The sequence below is a fragment of the Tyto alba genome, unplaced genomic scaffold (assembly GCF_018691265.1).
Source record: "Tyto alba isolate M040663 unplaced genomic scaffold, T.alba_DEE_v4.0 Super-Scaffold_1, whole genome shotgun sequence".
Lineage (NCBI taxonomy): Eukaryota > Metazoa > Chordata > Aves > Strigiformes > Tytonidae > Tyto > Tyto alba.
In genome coordinates, this window is record NW_024881261.1 from 30,897,386 (window position 1) to 30,915,934 (window position 18,549).

An 18,549-nucleotide genomic window follows, 5' to 3' on the forward strand; every position below is an offset into this window, starting at 1 on the left:
CGTGGCTTTGCTTCAGTGCCTGATATAATTCTCCCTGTGGTGTTTGGCTGAAAATAGCCTCTGCTGCAGTTTGCTGGCCAGTCTACAATATACAGAGAAACACATTCAGTAAGCAAAGTCACAACCCAACAATGGTTCATTGATCCTAGACTCAGTAGCTCCTACAACTTGAAATACTGAGGAAGGATATAAATATTAAACATAAAACCTTAGTCATGTTTCACATACACCACACAGTCATTTTTTGGGGTAACTACTTGGCACACTTGGGATCCTAAAAACGCTGTAAATTTAAGAAATCAGAACATCGATGGAAAAGTTTCCCATGCAAGCGTAGAGCTCAATGTTAAAATTTCAGACACCTCTGGTTTCCCGAAGAGCTGGGTTTTGTGGTTAAAACCCCCATGCCTCTCAGCCTGCAAGTGCTTTTGGGACAGGGCAGGCAGGCACTTCGCATTCAGCTGCTTGGAGGATAGCTCAGCTGCAGGCTAATGGGGACAGCAGTTAGTGTTCAATAACTGGGCACGAAACTAAGTTTGAGTTGGCTTCAAGACATTATCTCTGAAAAACTATTTACTTCCAGGGACTCACTTTGTGTTTTAATTAGAAAACAAACAAACAAACAAAAAGCACTTGACCCTGCACAATGTATTTCTCTAGATTGTTTATTACCTCCTGCTTGTTACAGCAAGGTTGAGGAGATGACCTTAAACTAGGCGAGGTTATTAATCATCTTCAGCAAAAGACAGCTGGCTTCTGCAATGCTAGAAAGGTGGGAAGGTGATACAGGAAAGAGCTGGTGTCTGGCACAGGATAGAAACCTCCAAATTTAATATCCCCAATAGAGAGAAGTACTTTATTTTGTCTAAAGGCATATAATAACCAGATATTCCATTTTTATATGACAGAAATAACAAATAAATAAGAATGTAATGAGGAGAAAATGCACAGGGAAGGCGCAGACCTGGTGACCCGAGCGGGGTGCTGGCCCCACCAGAAACGGGGTATTCGAACGCGAGGGACGGGCCTCGGGGGAGGCGAAAGCAGAGGAGACGCGTGTCCCCGCTTTCCACGGCCCCAGGCGAGGTCTGGGCATCAGCGCTCAGGTGCAGCACCAAAGGGCTCACACTAGGAGGGAGACACGTAAACAGGGTATGATTTCAAACAATTTTAACTAACCTGAAACCGTTTTTATGAAGCTTCAACCTACTTCAGAAAACTTGTTCTGTTACAAACATAGATTCGGTCTGCAGTGAAACAGCTGTGTGATTTTGGTCATTAAACACTGTGAACTCCCCTCCAGCCCCCATATATACACATACACATATTCCAGTCAAAATTGGAGCAAGAAAGGACTCTCAGTGCAGGTTTAAAGCAGAAAGGCTGTTTTATCTGACAGCTATGCTATGTTACAGCTCTAGGGATTGCTGTCATTTAAGTGGGGAAGTGGGTTGTTGAACATCAGGCATCACACAATCAAAACAGGTCTCTCCTGCTTTCTCAGAAATACTCATCTTTTTTCAAGATCCTTTTTAAGAAAGCAGCTACAGCAGCATGGCACTAAATTAATCCCTAATTCTACTGTTAGAGTGAGGTTGATACTGAAAAAAATCATGAAATTCAGCAAACAGATCACTCTGAAAACAACGAAGAAATTATAATATAACCCATCACACTATTAATACAAATTATTGTCCAGGCTTTCCTAAAATTGAATTCTCTGAGGCAATGGCATCTGCAGGGTTCTCAAAACAATGTGAACACAAGACAGCATTTAACTTACCTACCTACATGCAGGAATTTCTGCTCAGTCCCAGTTGGGGGTGAAGCAGGTTGCACTACAGCCAGCGCCAGAGGCAGGGTAAGCACATTATCTAGAACCATTTCAGAAAGCACTCAGAGGAGATGAAAGGGCTGACTTTTTACACATGTATAATTTCTGAGGGTCTTGTGTCTGCGGCAGGGGAAGGACCAGAAGCACCAGCTCCTGCCACTGCTGTCAGGGCAGCTCAGTGCAGGTCAGATCACGGCACCCAAGCCCGGGTAGTTCTGCGTGCTTTGTGCCCTGCCAAGAGCTGCCCATCAGCAGTTGGTGCGCTGGAAAGCACGAACGAAAGGGTGCTTCGGCAAGGTTCACTGCACAGGGGGCTGTGACCCCATCTCTGCTTTACAGTAAAAATTGCAGCTGGCGAGCAGGGACCAGAAAATGCAGAGGAGAAAGAGTGGGTCTGTACAGCCAGGCTGTGTGCCGGCTGCTGAGCGCGAGGTGGAGCTAGGAGATGTCATCCTGGCCAGCGGGACTCCACGAAAGCTCTTGACTCAAATTTGTTATATTACACTACCTTCAACACTGTGGGGAACAAAATCTCTCCATTACACTGCTGAGCCGCCCACGACACGGTTGTTGCTGGAGTTTCTTTTGGGCCCGTAGGCGAGCAGGAGGTGGCTGGAACGGGGTGGAGGTCTGCAGCGTCATTTCCTTGCTTGCACCTCCCCGCTTTGTTTTCTAAGCTTCCTTCGCATGTTGTCTAAGTGGCATAGCTCGTAGTGTATTGAAAGGCTGATAAGATGATAGATGACATCTGTTTAGGTCACTTATTAGATAGGATTAATGCTTCTAAAGACTTACAAGCTACAGCTTAGTACTCTGCTATCTGAACACATTGGCCCTTTTATGTGCGATGGCTGTCAGCTCAAGACCCAGCACTGGTACAGCTTGAGAAAGGTGGAAGCTGGACACCCAAGTGGCCGTGGCAAAGGATATGCACCATCCCCTTCACTGGTGCAGACCGGCAGGAAAGGCCAGAGGTGACCATGTGCTTAGCCTTGTGAAGGAGCTCCCAGAGGAAGAAACAACTCTGCAGCACTGGTTTTGCTGGGAGCAGGGGTGCTGCCCCACAGAAAATGGGTACACTCGTTCCAGCTTGCGGGGGTGAAAAAGAAACACACCCATTTTTATACTGGGCAGAATTTTTGGCTGCAAGTTTCTTGTTGAGTGAGAAAAGGAAGAAAATTCTCACTAACCCACACATCACCCACAGAGCCTACCCATCTCTTCCCCTTTATAAACCACATGGCTCCATCGAGCTACCCCCTGTGGAATGGCAGGGGAGTGGGATGCCTCGACTATAGCATCAGCAGAAAGCACCCCAGCTCCCTCCCTCAGCACGCATGCAGTACTGGCAGACACGGGCAGCCCGGGGCTCTACACGCACAGGCTCATAGGAATTAGATTCTCTTGAATTGCAGAGGGTCAGCTGGATCTTGTGACCTGTGTAAATAATAAGGCTTTGCAAAACAGCTCAACAGCTTGTGTTCTTCATTTCAGATCCACAGTTCTGTATGGAGGGAAAATAAATAAAACTTAGAAATCAAAATTCACTTCACCCTTAGAGTCCTAAAGTCCCCTGAAAGGGAAAGACGCAAGTGACTGATGCAAGTCCCACCAAGTTATTTAACTTGTACTGTGGGAGTTGATTAGAATTATTTATTTCCAACTCTTAAACCCACATGCTGCCTCTTTCTCTCTTGCCAATTAACAGTATTACTTAGCACTAATAGACTGCTTTCATTTTCAAGGGGCTTAAGATGTCAAATTAATCACCTCAACATGTCTGAAAGGAACAGATGGTAATGAAGTATTAACATTGCAATTTCACAGTTGGAAAAGCTCCTGAGAGAGGGGGTTATAGCAGTGTCTGGAGGGCACCTGGCCCCACTCCCTGCTTGGAGCCGGGGTTCCTGGGTCTCATCTCCGCTCTGAGATATGGCTTTATCACAACATCATCATGTTACTTTTCCTAAGCAAAGATATGCAGTTCTTCTTATTCCACCTTTAACAGGGAGTAACATCCTTCCAGAAGGCCTCTTACCTCAGCACGTCTCCAGACAGGTTGTTATTGCTTTGGATTTAAAAGACTAAACGTCTATCCAATAACGCAATTAGTCCAGCTCATCATTTTTTCTTACTGGCTATAAGCAGAGAAGTGATCAGGGAGAAATACATTCCCCTATCTGTACAGTGGAGATGCTTTTTTGTCCCTGAAACATCTTTGTTTACAGTTGGGTACAGAACAGCTGACAGCATTTTCCTCCCCACTCACTCCTGTCTCAGAGGACCGTGGGCACGGAGCAGTGTTGCTCCGTGGGGCCTTCTGGCTCAGCTGTACAACACACAATCTCTTAAATGACATCTGGAAGGAAGATAAGCTTACTCCAGAGCAGGGGTTCCTACGGCAAAACGCGTGTATGAAGGGTGAGATCCGTGGCCATCCTTAGCAGAACCAGCTCAGGATCCAGGCTGTAGCAACTAAAAGGTCCTTTTCCAGCAGCAGGAGGCCGAAGGCAAGCGGTCTGCAAACACCGCAGGCTGAACCGGGGTGAGAGCGAGCCCACTGCACCCGTCAGGGGCTGCCAGCTTTGGAGAGCCCCTCAGCTGCAGACCCCCATCCCCGCTGCTGTCTCCTCATCGCCCTGGGGGCAGAGGAATGGCTGGGCAGTTTGTTATGGGGGCACACGTGTTACTGGGCTCCGAGTGAATTTGGTTAGGCGGCCCTCCCACCTGATCCCTTGCCATTAAGCAACCTGTCGCAAACACAACTCTAGAAAGCCGTTTCTCACAACAAATTGACATTTTCAGAAGACCAAACAAACACAGTGATTTCAAAACTAACTGATATGACATTGACTAAGCAACTTCTTAGTTTTGTTTTTGTTTTGTTTTTAAGGTTTGACTTAACTATTAAAGTTTTTTATTTAAAACATTGAGAGAATATCCTCTATTTCATTATTTAACCTTGCAGTCAAAGATTATCTCAAATTACAACTGTGCGATGATAATGAATTTAGTTGGTGCCAAATGTCTGACAGGTTTTGGCCTCTCCTCCAGGAATGGTAACAGTAAATATGGTGATATCTCTCCTTTGTTACTAGAGCAAGATAATAATTCAGAGTGAAATTAATTGTTATAACTCACTTTCAGAGCTACTTCATCAGCATATTGATATTAGTATCAATTCCCTTCAGCCTGTGCTGAACCACTGACCTAAGCATCTCAGCCCATTAGCAATCCCATATCAATCCCAATCAGTCCTTCTAGAGACATCAGTTAGCGTCTAGACATGACATAACTGATCCAATACTGCATTACCAGGTGGCTGTTCCCACGTTTTAAGGGAAAGAAGGAGCACTGAGGCAAAAGCGTTAAGCTCCCAGTGTGCTGGTGCAGCCCTCAGGGAGGATTTGTTCCAAAGGCAACCCCAATTTGATCAGCTGCAAATGGTACTTGAGCATTCAGGCTGGGCAGCAGACACAACATGATGCAATGCAAACTGGTTCTCAAATGGGCTCAAGGAAATGATACACCCTGACTTCACCCTAGCTTGACAAGCATCTGTGTTCAGCATTGACCCGTTCAGTTATAAATCTAGTGTAAGTTTTCCTTCTACTTTATTTATACGTAGAATGTAATGGATTTGGGTTTTCCTAAATTAGAAAACATTAAACAACAGTGATAGAGTTCTCACATTTACAGAAGTAATACTTGAAAAGAGCACTAATATGAAGAATACTTAATATACAACCTGACTGCATTTAAATTAAAAAAAAAAAAAAATTGAACCCAAATGCAAAGTGAATCCAAATTACCTTTTTTTTTTTTTTGAGGCATCCATCATACAAGTAAAACAACTTGTTTTATCCATGTAGCAAATTTCTAAATGATTTTTAGTTGTTTTTTTTCCCAGATCTCCAGTAGTATACCTCATACTTTAAGCCTTTCTGAAAGCACAGGAAATCCTCAAACACAAACAGTATTTTTGTTACCAACAGTGACTCCAGTTAGTATCCTAATGATTCACAATGCCTGTAATGAGTGAGCATCTGTTTTTCTTGATTAGCAAATCACTGGTGTCCTCTCCCCTTGCTTGACATTTATTTTTCTCACCCAGGAACAACAATCAGTGTTCAGTACTGCAATAGCAAATTTGTACCAATGCATAAATCATAGGTAGTTCACACCAGAGCTGTAGGAAATCTAAGAGTTGTTCCATCTTTTATACTATACAACAGCCAAAGCACTCATGGGATTTCTGCCATATTGTTCCCATTCCTTCTGCAAACTGTCTCCTTCTGACCAGTTTGATACTGGTCCTATTTTATCATCTTCCTAGGTTTGGGGGCTTCATTTTGGAGGGGTGCTTGGGATGCCAGGGGTGGGAAGAAGAATCAGGATTACTCCATATGTCAAATATCTTAAAAGTATGGATTATGATGGTCGTGGGAGCAAGGTACACTTGCTATTTTAAAGCTTTAGTTTAACTGTTCAAATCTTTAAATCTGCTGCACACCCGAGGACAAGCTAATAGACAACACAAGGTTTTAGGCCATTATAGTGCTTAAAATTCTCAAAGTGTAGTATTTGAAGAAAGAAAGGAATAAATCAATGTTTGGTACTGCTTATGATACTCTGGACCATAAAATAAGCCCATATAGAAACTGTTTAGTGAAACACTAAATAACAGCAGGTGTGACTTTTTTTAGATACTCATTAGTTCTTTACTTCTAGTAAAGCTTTAATAAAAGGACCTTTGATATCTAGGGTCATTATCAAAACTTGGATGCTCACAGCTATAGAGGCATTTTGAGAAAGCTGTCATATTCCAGTGGTTTCAGACTTGGTTTGTATAAAACTAATTTTGAGTTCAGACTTTATAGAGGCCATAGTCCCAGGGCCTGAATGAAGCTTCCTGAACTAAAAGCAAGTTTCACAGGAGCCAGGTCTGTTTGATTCCACTTTGTCCAGGAATGAAGATTTTATCTTGAACTACCCTATGTTATTAAATTAATGCATCATAGCACATTACAACTAGCAGCTCCGATATCTACGGATTTTCTAGATGAAATTTTAAAGCTGCCTTAAGCACCAGGGACTCCTGTTCATATACAAATGTCAGGTGAACATTATGTAGACAGCCTGCTAACTCACTGGAACAAAAAACAAACCAACAAAAGAACCACCACACACATTTAAAAAAGAATGGATAATTCCACAGCAGTAAGTTACCTGACGTTGCAAGTTGTCCTTTAAGACAGAAATGAATGTTCCTCCTCTCTCTTAAGTAAAAAAATATTGCACATTCCTAGTTTCATGAAGAATCTTAGACGTTGACCAAAGGCCACATATGATACTGGCAATAATAGTCTCAGCTTCCTTGACAAACCTTTCACTTCAGACAGGCCCTACACTACGGCTGCATTACAGTATCATAAAAGATTTCTCACTGGGAAGTTGTTTGCAAAGTTATTTTAGGGAAAAAGAGAAATCTGAAGCTGTCCATATGCCCAAGGCACTTGGAGCAAATAATCTTAAAGCTGTTACTTTGGTGAAGACACAAATTCTCACTTTCAGCAGAAGCTGGCAGTCAGACCAGACAGGGAACGCAAGAGAAGCAAAGGTTACATGCACACCGTCACCTGCGGTTTATGCAACAACAAAATAACTGCTATTCAGGATAGATGCACATAAAAAGAACTCACTGGAAATTACTTTTAATATAAGCAAAACAAAACTGCTTATGATTTGTAGGGTACGATATTGTGACAGACTAATCTGAACAGTTTTTGTTACATGAGTCATCTTTGGTAATACTGTACATTTCTGTCAATCACTTGGTAAACATCAGTTCTGGACATTTAGAGCGTAATTCATCATAACTACAAACTAATTTGCAAGTTGCAGGAGCATCCTTTAACTGTACATCAGCTTGCAAAGGGAAGAGCTCAGACTAGCAATACCAAAATTACTTCACAGAGTTATGTAGCAAAAGTTACAATTCTTTGTCATATAGCATTACGCTAGTTTGTCATTTTGTCTACAGTTGAAGTGGGCTTATAGCCAGCATTACCATAAATTGTCAGCAAACTAGCTCCCAAAAGAATTGAAGGGAGTAGGATTGAAAGCTAAGAACTTTGATTAAAGCATCAATTTCTAACTTTGTTTTCTAACCCTAAATTATTAAAATACAGACAAAAGTCATCATTGTTTTAAAAAGATGCATCATTTAGAAAAGAAGTCTCATTCCTTACAATATGATTTAAAACTAACATAGAAGAATAAAACAGCACTACATTAAATGCAGTCAAGAGCGCTCAGATGGCATGATGTAGGTACAACCTTATATTCTCTGTTATATGGCCCAACCATGGGGTTTTCCATGCTTTGATGTGTATTTGATGGGCACTGAACTTTCACACTTATCCTGAAGTGGATTGTCCACACCTGCTTTGTTAACACCTGAGAGTCAGCATTTATTTACAATTGAAAAGCAGCACAGCTGTCCTACATCTGTGCTCACTCCACTGCAGCACTGGAAGCACAACAGCTTGGATGTCTCAGGGAATGCATCATTGTTCTGAATGGCCTTTTTTTCCCCATTTTATCAGAAGATGACTCCTCATTACTTTTCCTAGCCAGCTGAGTGGGCTCTGTCTGGAATTGTTCTATTTGAATCTCGAGATGTTTTTGAATGGCTAACCCAAGGACTTCTGGATCCACAGATGCCCCGTACACTTCCCAGGTCATTCCTTCATCATCCCATCTCACTTCGCGTACTGGAGATGTTGACGGCTCCAAGTCTTGCTCCAGGTTCACCTCCGGGAACACATGCGAGTGGCCCTCTGCTGCAGCTGCTGGGCTTGTAGCCACAGATTTGCATTCCATGATTGGAAGAGTTTGTACCTCAGCATCTCTAAGCTCAAGACCTGGCTTCAGTCCTTTGGTTAAATCATTCATAGAGGTCATAGTCCACATATCCTTAGTTGTCATTACCATGGCTGCACCTTGCTGGCTACTAAAGGCAACACAAGCAGTCTTTGTTTCTGGAGGAACTGTCTCCTCCTGAGCACAGTGTTGAGCATGTTCTCCAGGAATGCTAGAGCACTTCAGGACTCTCTTGGCATCCAGGCCTGATTCACTTACTGAAGACACCAGCTTAGGATATGTCAGAATATCTGAAGTAGAAAGGGAATTAAAATAGCCAGGTGCTGCCTGCTCTTTTCCCGACTCACTAACTGAGCATACCAACTGTGGATCAAGTTGGATAGATGGTATGGGCAAAGAATGGCAATGGGCAGAGGTGGTGGCATCTACCTTCATGCAAGGGTTCTGCCTTATATTATAGGACCCTGCAGAATTGTTATGAACTGTCATCACCATGGGTGAATAGATAGAGTTTGGAATATGACCATAAATCAGACCACCATGAATAATCCCAGTGGCTTGACTGAACATTGTCCTGTTTGAGAAACCACTTCCAGGCATGTGGGGTCCTAGAACAGCAGTGTGAAATGTTCCAGGATCTGTGTAAATAGTAGTGTTACGTGGAATACCACTGCTGTCAAAGCTGTTTGTGGGTACTTTTTGGTCTCTAGGTAGGACTGGAAGATGAGTCACAAGGTTTTGATAGTGAAATGTATTTTCGTTTGTTTCTGATCCGTATCTCTGTGTTTGGAAAGACACCCTAGCCACTGGTGGACCATGCCTGCAGCTAGAAGAGGTTAGGCTGGAGTGAGTAGCGCTGGTTTCTGTGTGAGTGGCACAAGTCTGCTGTTTGCAACTGCAAGTTAGGTCTGAGTGGCTTCTCTGAAGGGCAGTTCCTGATTCTTCCATTTTACACATGCTTTGCTGGTGGACAATGCAGGCTGAAGAAACATTCTCAGCAGTGCCGCTCTTTACACACATCTTAGTGTCCCCCAATTCCCAGGATGCTGGAGATTGTTCAGCAGTAAGAAGATTGTTTGTAGTCTTAGTTCTGCTCTGTGAATTGTCACTGGCTGACTGGTCACTTATGGTTTGGACCACTGGCCCATGTCCCACCACCCCAGGCTGCGAGAAGGACCATCCAGGACTCGGCACACTCCTTTCATCACCCTTGTTTCCCAGAGTATGGCAGATGGTGCTACTACGGCTTTTCTTCAGCTCCTGTTTGTTGCTTTGCTTTTCCTCTAAACTTGACTGCCCAGTACAGTCCAGACTTGAGGAGCTCTTTGACAGGGGGTGACTGTTGACATTCAAGAGACTGTGACAAGTAGAACTTAGTGAGTCCTGGTAGGAATGAGTATGGAGCTGGTGGTTGTCAGCTGACATGGCAAAAAAGAGAGATCTGCAAAAAATGGTGGAGAAGAAAAAGAAGCAATTTAAGAAGGAAATATATGCACTGGAAACTATAGTCTCTGTTGACCTTCTGCCCGGGCTTCTTGTTTCTCGCAGTTCACGTATACTTTTAAAAAAGCACTATACTGTAGTCTCTGTGTACTCAAACTGGCCAGTTTTCATTTTCAGTTTCCCTGGATTAGATTTGGGCTTTATTGAAATGCTGGGGGTTTTCCATTTCATAAAACACAAAGGAAAAAAAAAATATTCTTGGTTTCTACCTTTTAACAATAGCAATCTCAACATTGCCAATATCATCTCCCCTGAATTTACTGGAGCCATTTTTGGGACATCCGGAGATATCATCTAACATAAGCAAAGACAGAAGTATTTTTAAACAAGATAGCTTTTCACTATGGTATTCATTAAGCTAACGATGTTAACTGTATTGTCAAAACAAAAAACTGTTCAGTTTTTAGTCTCTTGAGATTGTCATTTCAGGAGTTATCCAATCACTCCTGGAGCTTTCAAACATCAGCAAAGCCTCAACAACTCTCCCTTTCCCTCCTACCCTTCCTAAGAAGCTTCTTTGGATTTCATTTCACAATGAGATCACTATTTTAATCAGCTGTTTTCCCAGAGTCCACACAAGTGTACAGTAGGTGTGGACAAAATTGTTTTGACCACCCTTGGCAGAGGAAACGTGACATGGAACCCAAGGAAATGAGCTTTTCCAGGCTGTGTGGAGATGGTGCCAGTGTTCCCAGAACAAATAATGCTGGGCAGCATGGGGCAAAGATACCCAGCTGGCCCCTGACAGGGTCAGTGGGCTTTCTAACTTGTGCTTACCACTGGCATGATACGAGGTGGCAGCAAAGAGGGATCCAGTGAAAGACTGGAGGTGAAACCTCCCTAGGAACCACTGAGCTGTGTGTGGAATGTCTGCATCTCAACACGGAGTCTGCTAAGGGTACGTGCTTCAGTGTGTGGTTTGGGCTTCTTGTGCCAGTCACCTTTGGGAATCTACCAGTTCACACTGGCTGTAGAAGGTACATACTCACTGCACCAGAAGCAGGGTAAAAACAAAACAAAAAAATCTTTAACCAAAGTGTTATGGTTCTTTTGTCCTTTTTTTTTTAGTGCACTCAGTCACTTCTACTGTTAGGAAACACTATCCCATACGATGTTAACATTTATGTTAGCACTTCCACATCTAAGAGAAGTTGTAATTGAAGATTTTTAATCTAACCAGATTTAGTGATCCATTTTTGTTGATTGAATCAGATCTTCCACTGACTGACTATGCATATTCCCCTGGTGTCACAGAGGTCTTCCAACACTTGTATAAATAAGCTATTTTAATATGCTTATATATCTATATCTATCTACACATATGCATATTAATATGTCTCTTTCCTAAAAGAACCCATTCCATTGAACAGAAAAATCTAGAGCATTTGTTCATTGCTTCCAAGTCAAGTAACTACTGGATGTTTTGTTGTGCAGAAGTATAGTGGAAGACACAAGTTCTCATTTTAGAGAGACCTTTCCCCACAGGTGCACTCTGCCTCCCCCACAGGATTCCTACAGAAACTGTCACAATTTCTTGTGAACTGTATCACTGAAGTAAAAATGAATGTGTGGAACAAGAAAGGTACGTACACACGGTGGACAAAAGCACTCTGTAACAGGAAAGTTCACTCATGACACCAAGAGACCAGTGGCTGCAAGGGCTCACATTCAAACCTCTCAGTGAGAAGATTTTAATATGTGATCCTTTCAATGTGATATTGACAGGCTCAGAGAGGCATTTACCAGCATAAATGATAAAGAGCATGCCTTTTGCTTCATCCACAAACCAAGAGCTCTCCTGCTGATCCAGACAGCTATCAGTGCTTACACCTGTAATTCCATTTTCATTAACTTTGGCAAGCTAACTGTTCAGGTCACAATTTTCCCGTCACCTGAAATCCACTTACTTTGGCTGCTTTCCGTTAATGAATTAAACATTTTATTTTGCACAACATTTAATGTGCAAGACAACATTAAAAAGCAACAATATTTTGAGAAGCTTCTTACTGTGGGCTGTGTAGTAGGGACTTGCGATTAGCAGCAATATCCTCTGTCATTAGTGTTTGCTCAGATTTGGAAGGCAGTTTCCCCTCCTTTATACGTGCCTGTTCAGTTAGAAGTTAAACTCATTAGACTCCACCTGCACCAAGCCTGGCCTGTACGCCATGCTGCCTGTCTGGCCTGTGGGACTCCATGGGCTGGTGGCATTTAAGGACAACACAAAAGCATCTTTTCTTCCAGGAATGGAATTTCAGATTCCTGGGTTAGAAGCACTTCTTGCCAGGCCAACAATGTATTTCTGCATGTTTTTCAAAAACCTTCACAACATGTCACTCAACACTTAGAAGAGAAGCAAGAACTGGGAAAGTGAGTATTAAAATACTTCACTCACCTCCTCCAGCATGTTACCTATCCTGCAGCCACTGACATATATGGATATAGTCTGCCACATAAAGTTCAAAGGAGTCAATAAGATTAAACACCAGAGCACAGCTGTCTGCAAGGTGAGGACTTCACATTTAATCTCTTTAAAGGATAACACCTGCAAAGGCTCTCACACAGACTGGGATGAAACAACATTTACTAACGGAAATCCTCAGTCACAAATACGGAGTCTCAGGTGGAAGGAAGCTTCAAACATATCCCGTTACAGATGATACAAAGCTGTGAAAACTTTGAAGAGCTTTCTCACAAAGCTAACAAGGTTAAAATATCAGTATATGCACAGATACCAAGACCTCTATCTGCTTTCTTCATGTATCATTGCTGCAGAAACCTCCGTAACTGGAAGAAGTGATGCAGTTTGAGATTGATTCATCACCTGAATGTGAAAAAAACACATTCAGATGAATGAAACATTCAAAATTTATTGACATCACTGAAGACAACATCCAGCATGGTGATTGCAATGAAACCTTCAAAGAGAACTCCGAAGAGATTTTTGCCCCAGCCACGTAGACTCAGCAGCTGAAATGAAGACCAAACATGGGCCAATGCTACATATAGTACATATGTACAAATACATATATAACATTATAACCAGCAGCTCTCAAAAGCATTTGAACATCTTTGCTCAGATAGACCAGTGGCCCACAAGAGCAGCATTGTAACCATTATCCTATGACTTTCAGACATTAAAAACAATGGGATTAACTACCAGTTAAGTAAAACAGCACTCACCTGATACTTTAGGACATAGCTAAGGATGGGGGAAAAAAAACAGTAAAAAAGAAAACAAATCCCCATGCAAACAAGATGAATCAGCTTTCTTTAGAATATTGCACCTCCCTATCATATCCAAAGTTACATTTTCCCAGAGAGCCTGAATACTTCCCCATTGATAGGCCACCTATCGCTTTGCCCCCTCCATTCCCTGCCCCTTTTCCCCACTCTGGAAAGACCTGTGAGCTCTTACACAACCAGTGCGTTCTGCCCACCCAGCCGAGGCAGGGCCCTGAGCCAGAGCAGCGCACGTGGAGCTCTGCGTGGAGGGGGGCGGTTGTACAAAAAATCCATTTCTGGCAGACTTGGCCTTTCCTCACCTCTGCTGCGGCCAAAGGTTTGCCACAGCATTTTACACTAGCCTAACTGAGCGTACAGGTGTGCCACAAACTACATCAGCTTGCTGACCCTGATGATTTTTTTTTTTTTTTTTTTTTTAAACTGGCTTAGCTCTCACTGCATCAAATCATCAATCCAGCCACACCAATCGCTAATGTCAGCACAGGGAGGAAACAGAAGACCACTCTCCTCTGCAGAAACATGAATTTACAAACTTACTAGTGGCATAAACCTAGAGCAAACCTGCACATGCAGTGCCCTTCTTCCTAAAACTTTGGAAATGGCACATAATCCCACACCCATCTTCCCAAACTCTACATTTCACAGGTGCAATACTGGCGTTGATTCCCCAGGATACACAAAAATTCTTACGTTTACATATACGTCCCTACAGAAGAGACACAACACTGTATGCACACACACTAGAGGTGCTGTACATCCTGCCTGAGCTCCTGCAGACTGCATCCAGCTGATGGCTTCTGAGAAGGGGCAAGAAGCACAAGTGTCTGGATGGTTATACCAACACATATACCAGGCAGGGGCTGGGGCTGGTACCAAGAATGGTGTGACAAACTTTTTTAAAAAAAAGGAACCGAAAAAAAACCCAAACCAACTCTGAAACGTGGAACCTCTCTAATTTCACAGTCATGCAATGCCACTGTATTTTGTGAATCAGCTAATCAGGAATGGATTACCCACGTGAAACATGGATATAAACACACCTGACTTAGTGGGTACTCAGGGATCTGAAACAACTTTTTCGTGCATGTTTGGTGGAGAAGACTGCTTGCTTAACTTTGCTTTCTAAAAAGTAAATACATAATTTATAGGAAAGTAATTTTATTAAAAATACCTATTGTAGATTCTGAGTTGATCTGCATGATTTTCTTTTGGAAATTCAAAGGAAATCTGCACCTGAATACATAAACGAGACAGCATGAACTTTGAGGCAGATACCCTGCTATGAATATATAGAAAATTGTTAGACAAGCAGAGAAAGGATTAGGATAGAAATGGAATTAACATCCACTATTTTTGGCTTAGCTTCAGATAGCTTATCAGGGGATCTAGGCTGCTTCCATTAATTCCACTGAACTACTTTAAAGCAACAAATGTGTATTTTGCTATGACTTATGATTAAAGTTCTGACCCATTTAATGCACTAGTACATTTAGTCTCAGAATATTAAATATCATGTATGTTATCAATTGAAAGCTATTCACTGGTAAATTAAATATATTACAAAATTCTTCTGTATTTTTGTATTCCATGCATGCACTTTTAATTACAATTTTGACAACAAACACAAATGGATATAAAGTGAAATAATTCCTTACAATCATGTAAATATATAGAGCAAGCTTTCACATAATATAATAATACCACATGATATTTCAGTATGATCATATTTAGCTCCTGCATTATGTATTTGCTAGTGATTGCTTTCTTCCCTGGACTGGCAGGCTTCAAAAGAGTGATATGATAAACAAGACACCTACAAAACAAATAGTAGTCTTCAGAACGAGGATAGTAACTCGGGATATTAACATAAGACAATGTGTTAACAACAAAAGAAATCCAGCCATGCTTGCATTTCCTCCAACAAGCAAAGAAAGAAACTACAAAATGCCATAAAAGTAACACAGCTGCTGGATCCTTTATCCCAGTAAAGGATTTTTTGAGTACTGTCACAAACAAAAATCTGCACCGTAACATAGTGAGTTACACAACACTGACTATGCTCTTTCATAAATACTCTGTTACTACAGTAACTAAACGTATTGTGATACAGTATGAATAGCCTAACCCATTAAACAATGCAAGTTAATTGCAGAATTTGGGAAGAGACAAAGAGTAACTTAATACTATTTACTAGAAAAATACATGCAGTGCTAGAGACTTATTTCTCTAAATTTTCCAGTTATTTTCACTTTATATAACTGTGATGGTCAAACCACAAATCAACAAGACTCATAACAGTGACTGCAGGCTGTTTCACCCTTCTTCACTTTGATGATGATACAATAAAAAAAATATATTTTTTTTTCCTTTATATATTTCATTTTATGCTTTCAAAACCAGCATCTGACTGCAAAATAAGTGATAAAAATCAGAGCCAGTTTCAGAGGTGAGAGCATTAATACGCAAGTGTGGAATTTGGAAGAGTTAGGTGATTTGATCCATACCAAAATTTTTGGATGATGACTGTTAATTTCAGGTACTGACGAGGACCCTCCATGGCAAGCACTAGCTCTTTTTGAGGTGACATACAGCACTAGGGATTTGCAGGGTCTTTGCCCAGAATTCACTCCTTCAGTTGCATCATTCTGGCCTTGCTGTGCATCAGCAGTTGGTAACCTGCACAATAATCAGCTTCGTAAGACAAACAGAATTTCTGCAATAGCACCAAACTCCAAGAAAAACACATGTATGTTTTATACAAGGAGAATAGTGTGATTTTAATTAACTTATGAGATTTACTTGAGTAGAAGGCTGCTATATGTAGGATCTTAACTCCATTTAATCTTATTACAAACACTATGGTTATAAGTTTGAAAAGGCAAGAGCAGTTTATGGTTAAAATGACAGAAGTTTAATTACAACCTCAGGGGCAGCTGTCAGCCATAAACACTGCTGACACCTGCCTGGGACACAAGACAGCACACAGAAATACCTAAATTTCTGCATAAACAGCCAAGTTACCTTGGGTACCAGAAGAAATGCAGCATATTCAGTGTGTTCTCCTCAGGACTAGTATTTTAAACGATGTGTCCTCCTTATTGGCATCTACAGCTGAACCTCTAAGATAGATGTTTACCATAGTAAAATGACATGAAAAGGAGCATCATCTAGTATGAATTTTATGGCTTTTAGAGCTGAACTCATTTTAGAGAGGCTCATACCACCAAAATTAAAAAAAAAAAAAAAATAGAGTATGGTCATGTCTAAAAATTTGTCCCTGCTTGCCCACATTGAGAATTACCAGTAACTTGCACAAGATAAAATCTGGTTTGCACTTACACAAAGACTGACATACTAGTATTATGGGACCTGAGGACCTCCTGCACTTCTCTGGAAGAGTCCATTAACAGTAATCACTAACATCTACTGGTGGGGTGGGGGGGAAGAGTCAAACAACTTGAAAGGCATTGGCAAAACAGGATTAGCCATGGTAAAAAGCTTAGAGGTTCAAGTGTCTGGGATTAGGGGTTTTTTGGTGGTTTTAATTGTTATTTTATTTTGGTGAGGTATAAGGGAAAGGAAGAACCAGAGGCGTTACAGTAGGGGGAAAGGTATCACTCACCAGGAAACATCAAGGAATTTCTCTAAATTTTGTAAATACAACTATATCAATGCAACTAGATTAATACAGATCAGGTTGAGACCCCAATTACTTAACCTTTAATCCATCATTTTCCTTTAGGCTTTCCATTTTGGAATAGCATTATAAATGAACTATGCTTTGTTTGGTTCAATCTGCTAATGCCCTCTTGTAAATATTTTGGGTCATGTTATATTTTCAAATATCACAGAAATCTACAGGACAGACTGATCTGGCCATATACAAATACCATCAGATGCACACAACAGACAAGTGCATACTGTGCATGCAAATGCATGGGATTATTTTTCAGTTCTGCACCATTAGAAGCAGCAGTGACAGTGGTGCATGTCACCAGGATCATTATTCACTTGTATGAAGCGGAAGAGGAGTACATTTGACAGGCTAGAAAACATGAGAGCAGAAGAGTTACAGTGTGCAGCACAGCAAAAGCATAGATTGTGTGTGTTTTACGCACATATAAGATGACTAGTTGCAGCTTTTCTTTCATTTCTGTTAATCATCACTTTGTCTACCAGGCTTTTCTAAAAGACTTTATCTTTTGCCCATCTGAAGCTGATCACGTGGGACAGACATCTCTCTGCACTGATTGGCAACAAGCTGAAAAGGAGAGAGTCCCCTTCTTACTGAGTAGTAATGAACCTCAGCTGCCTCCTGAGGACCCAAGCAGAGACCTCTTCCCCCAAACGCTGATGTCACCATGGGTAGCCTGGTTACCAGTGACCTCACCAGGGGATAATAAAAGAGTTGTCATGTCAGCATGGGGATAGATTCAAACATTTGCTGATACATTCACCTCAAGGCAGAATGACAAGGCCACTGTGTCCACAATTATCCCAACAGCATAAGAAAAGTTGTGTGAGAGGATGAGCATTTGCTTTTAAGAAACAGCAGGGGCAGCCCACGGCCCTGGTAGAATCTGAACCAGGAAAGAAGAGCTGGGAACTCTAAATTCTAAAGTGAAAAAAGCTAAAATGAGAGTGCCATGAGAGAAGATCCTGAGAAGGATGAGCTAAATGAGACTATTTTAACGACAACTTTAATTGAATTTTCAGGAAGGCAAATTCATACAGGGCTGTAAATAAACTATTGGGAAACTAGAGAGGGGTGCACTCTATCACAAGGGAGGCATGTCTTGGGATGTAGTCCTGACACCACCACATGATGCACTGTGCAACTATGCATCCTCTTCACCACCTTTATTTAATCATCTGGCCCCGAAATGACTTCAAAGATCTCTTAGGATTTTGATCTTTTTTAGTGGAAATCTATAAACAACTATAAACAAAACATTATTCCCACAGTCTCCATGTGCACATAGACCTACCTCAGTGTACAAGCTGCCCTACAATCGTAGAACGCTTTGGGCTGAAAGGGACCCTTAAGATTACCTAGTTCCCACCCCCCTGCCCCGGGCAGGGCC

The 18,549-nt window shown here is 41.7% G+C and overlaps 1 protein-coding gene across 5 annotated transcripts in view; it reads right to left on the bottom strand.

Moving 5' to 3' along the window:
- Positions 1 to 7,532: 7,532 nt before the first annotated feature.
- Positions 7,533 to 18,549, bottom strand: part of GPRIN2 (G protein regulated inducer of neurite outgrowth 2) — a 34,336-nt gene continuing 23,319 nt past the window's right edge. For 3 of the 5 annotated variants that reach the window (XM_032994088.2, XM_009970052.3, XM_032994085.2), the window contains one exon: positions 7,533 to 10,160. In XM_032994088.2, the coding sequence (XP_032849979.2) occupies positions 8,351 to 10,144 (1,794 nt within the window). In that variant the 5' untranslated portion in view covers positions 10,145 to 10,160 and the 3' untranslated portion in view covers positions 7,533 to 8,350. Of the gene's footprint in view, positions 10,161 to 14,636; positions 14,699 to 15,969; positions 16,032 to 18,549 lie in introns of those variants that run through there. The other 2 variants (XM_032994087.2, XM_032994086.2) reach the window with 2 other exon arrangements.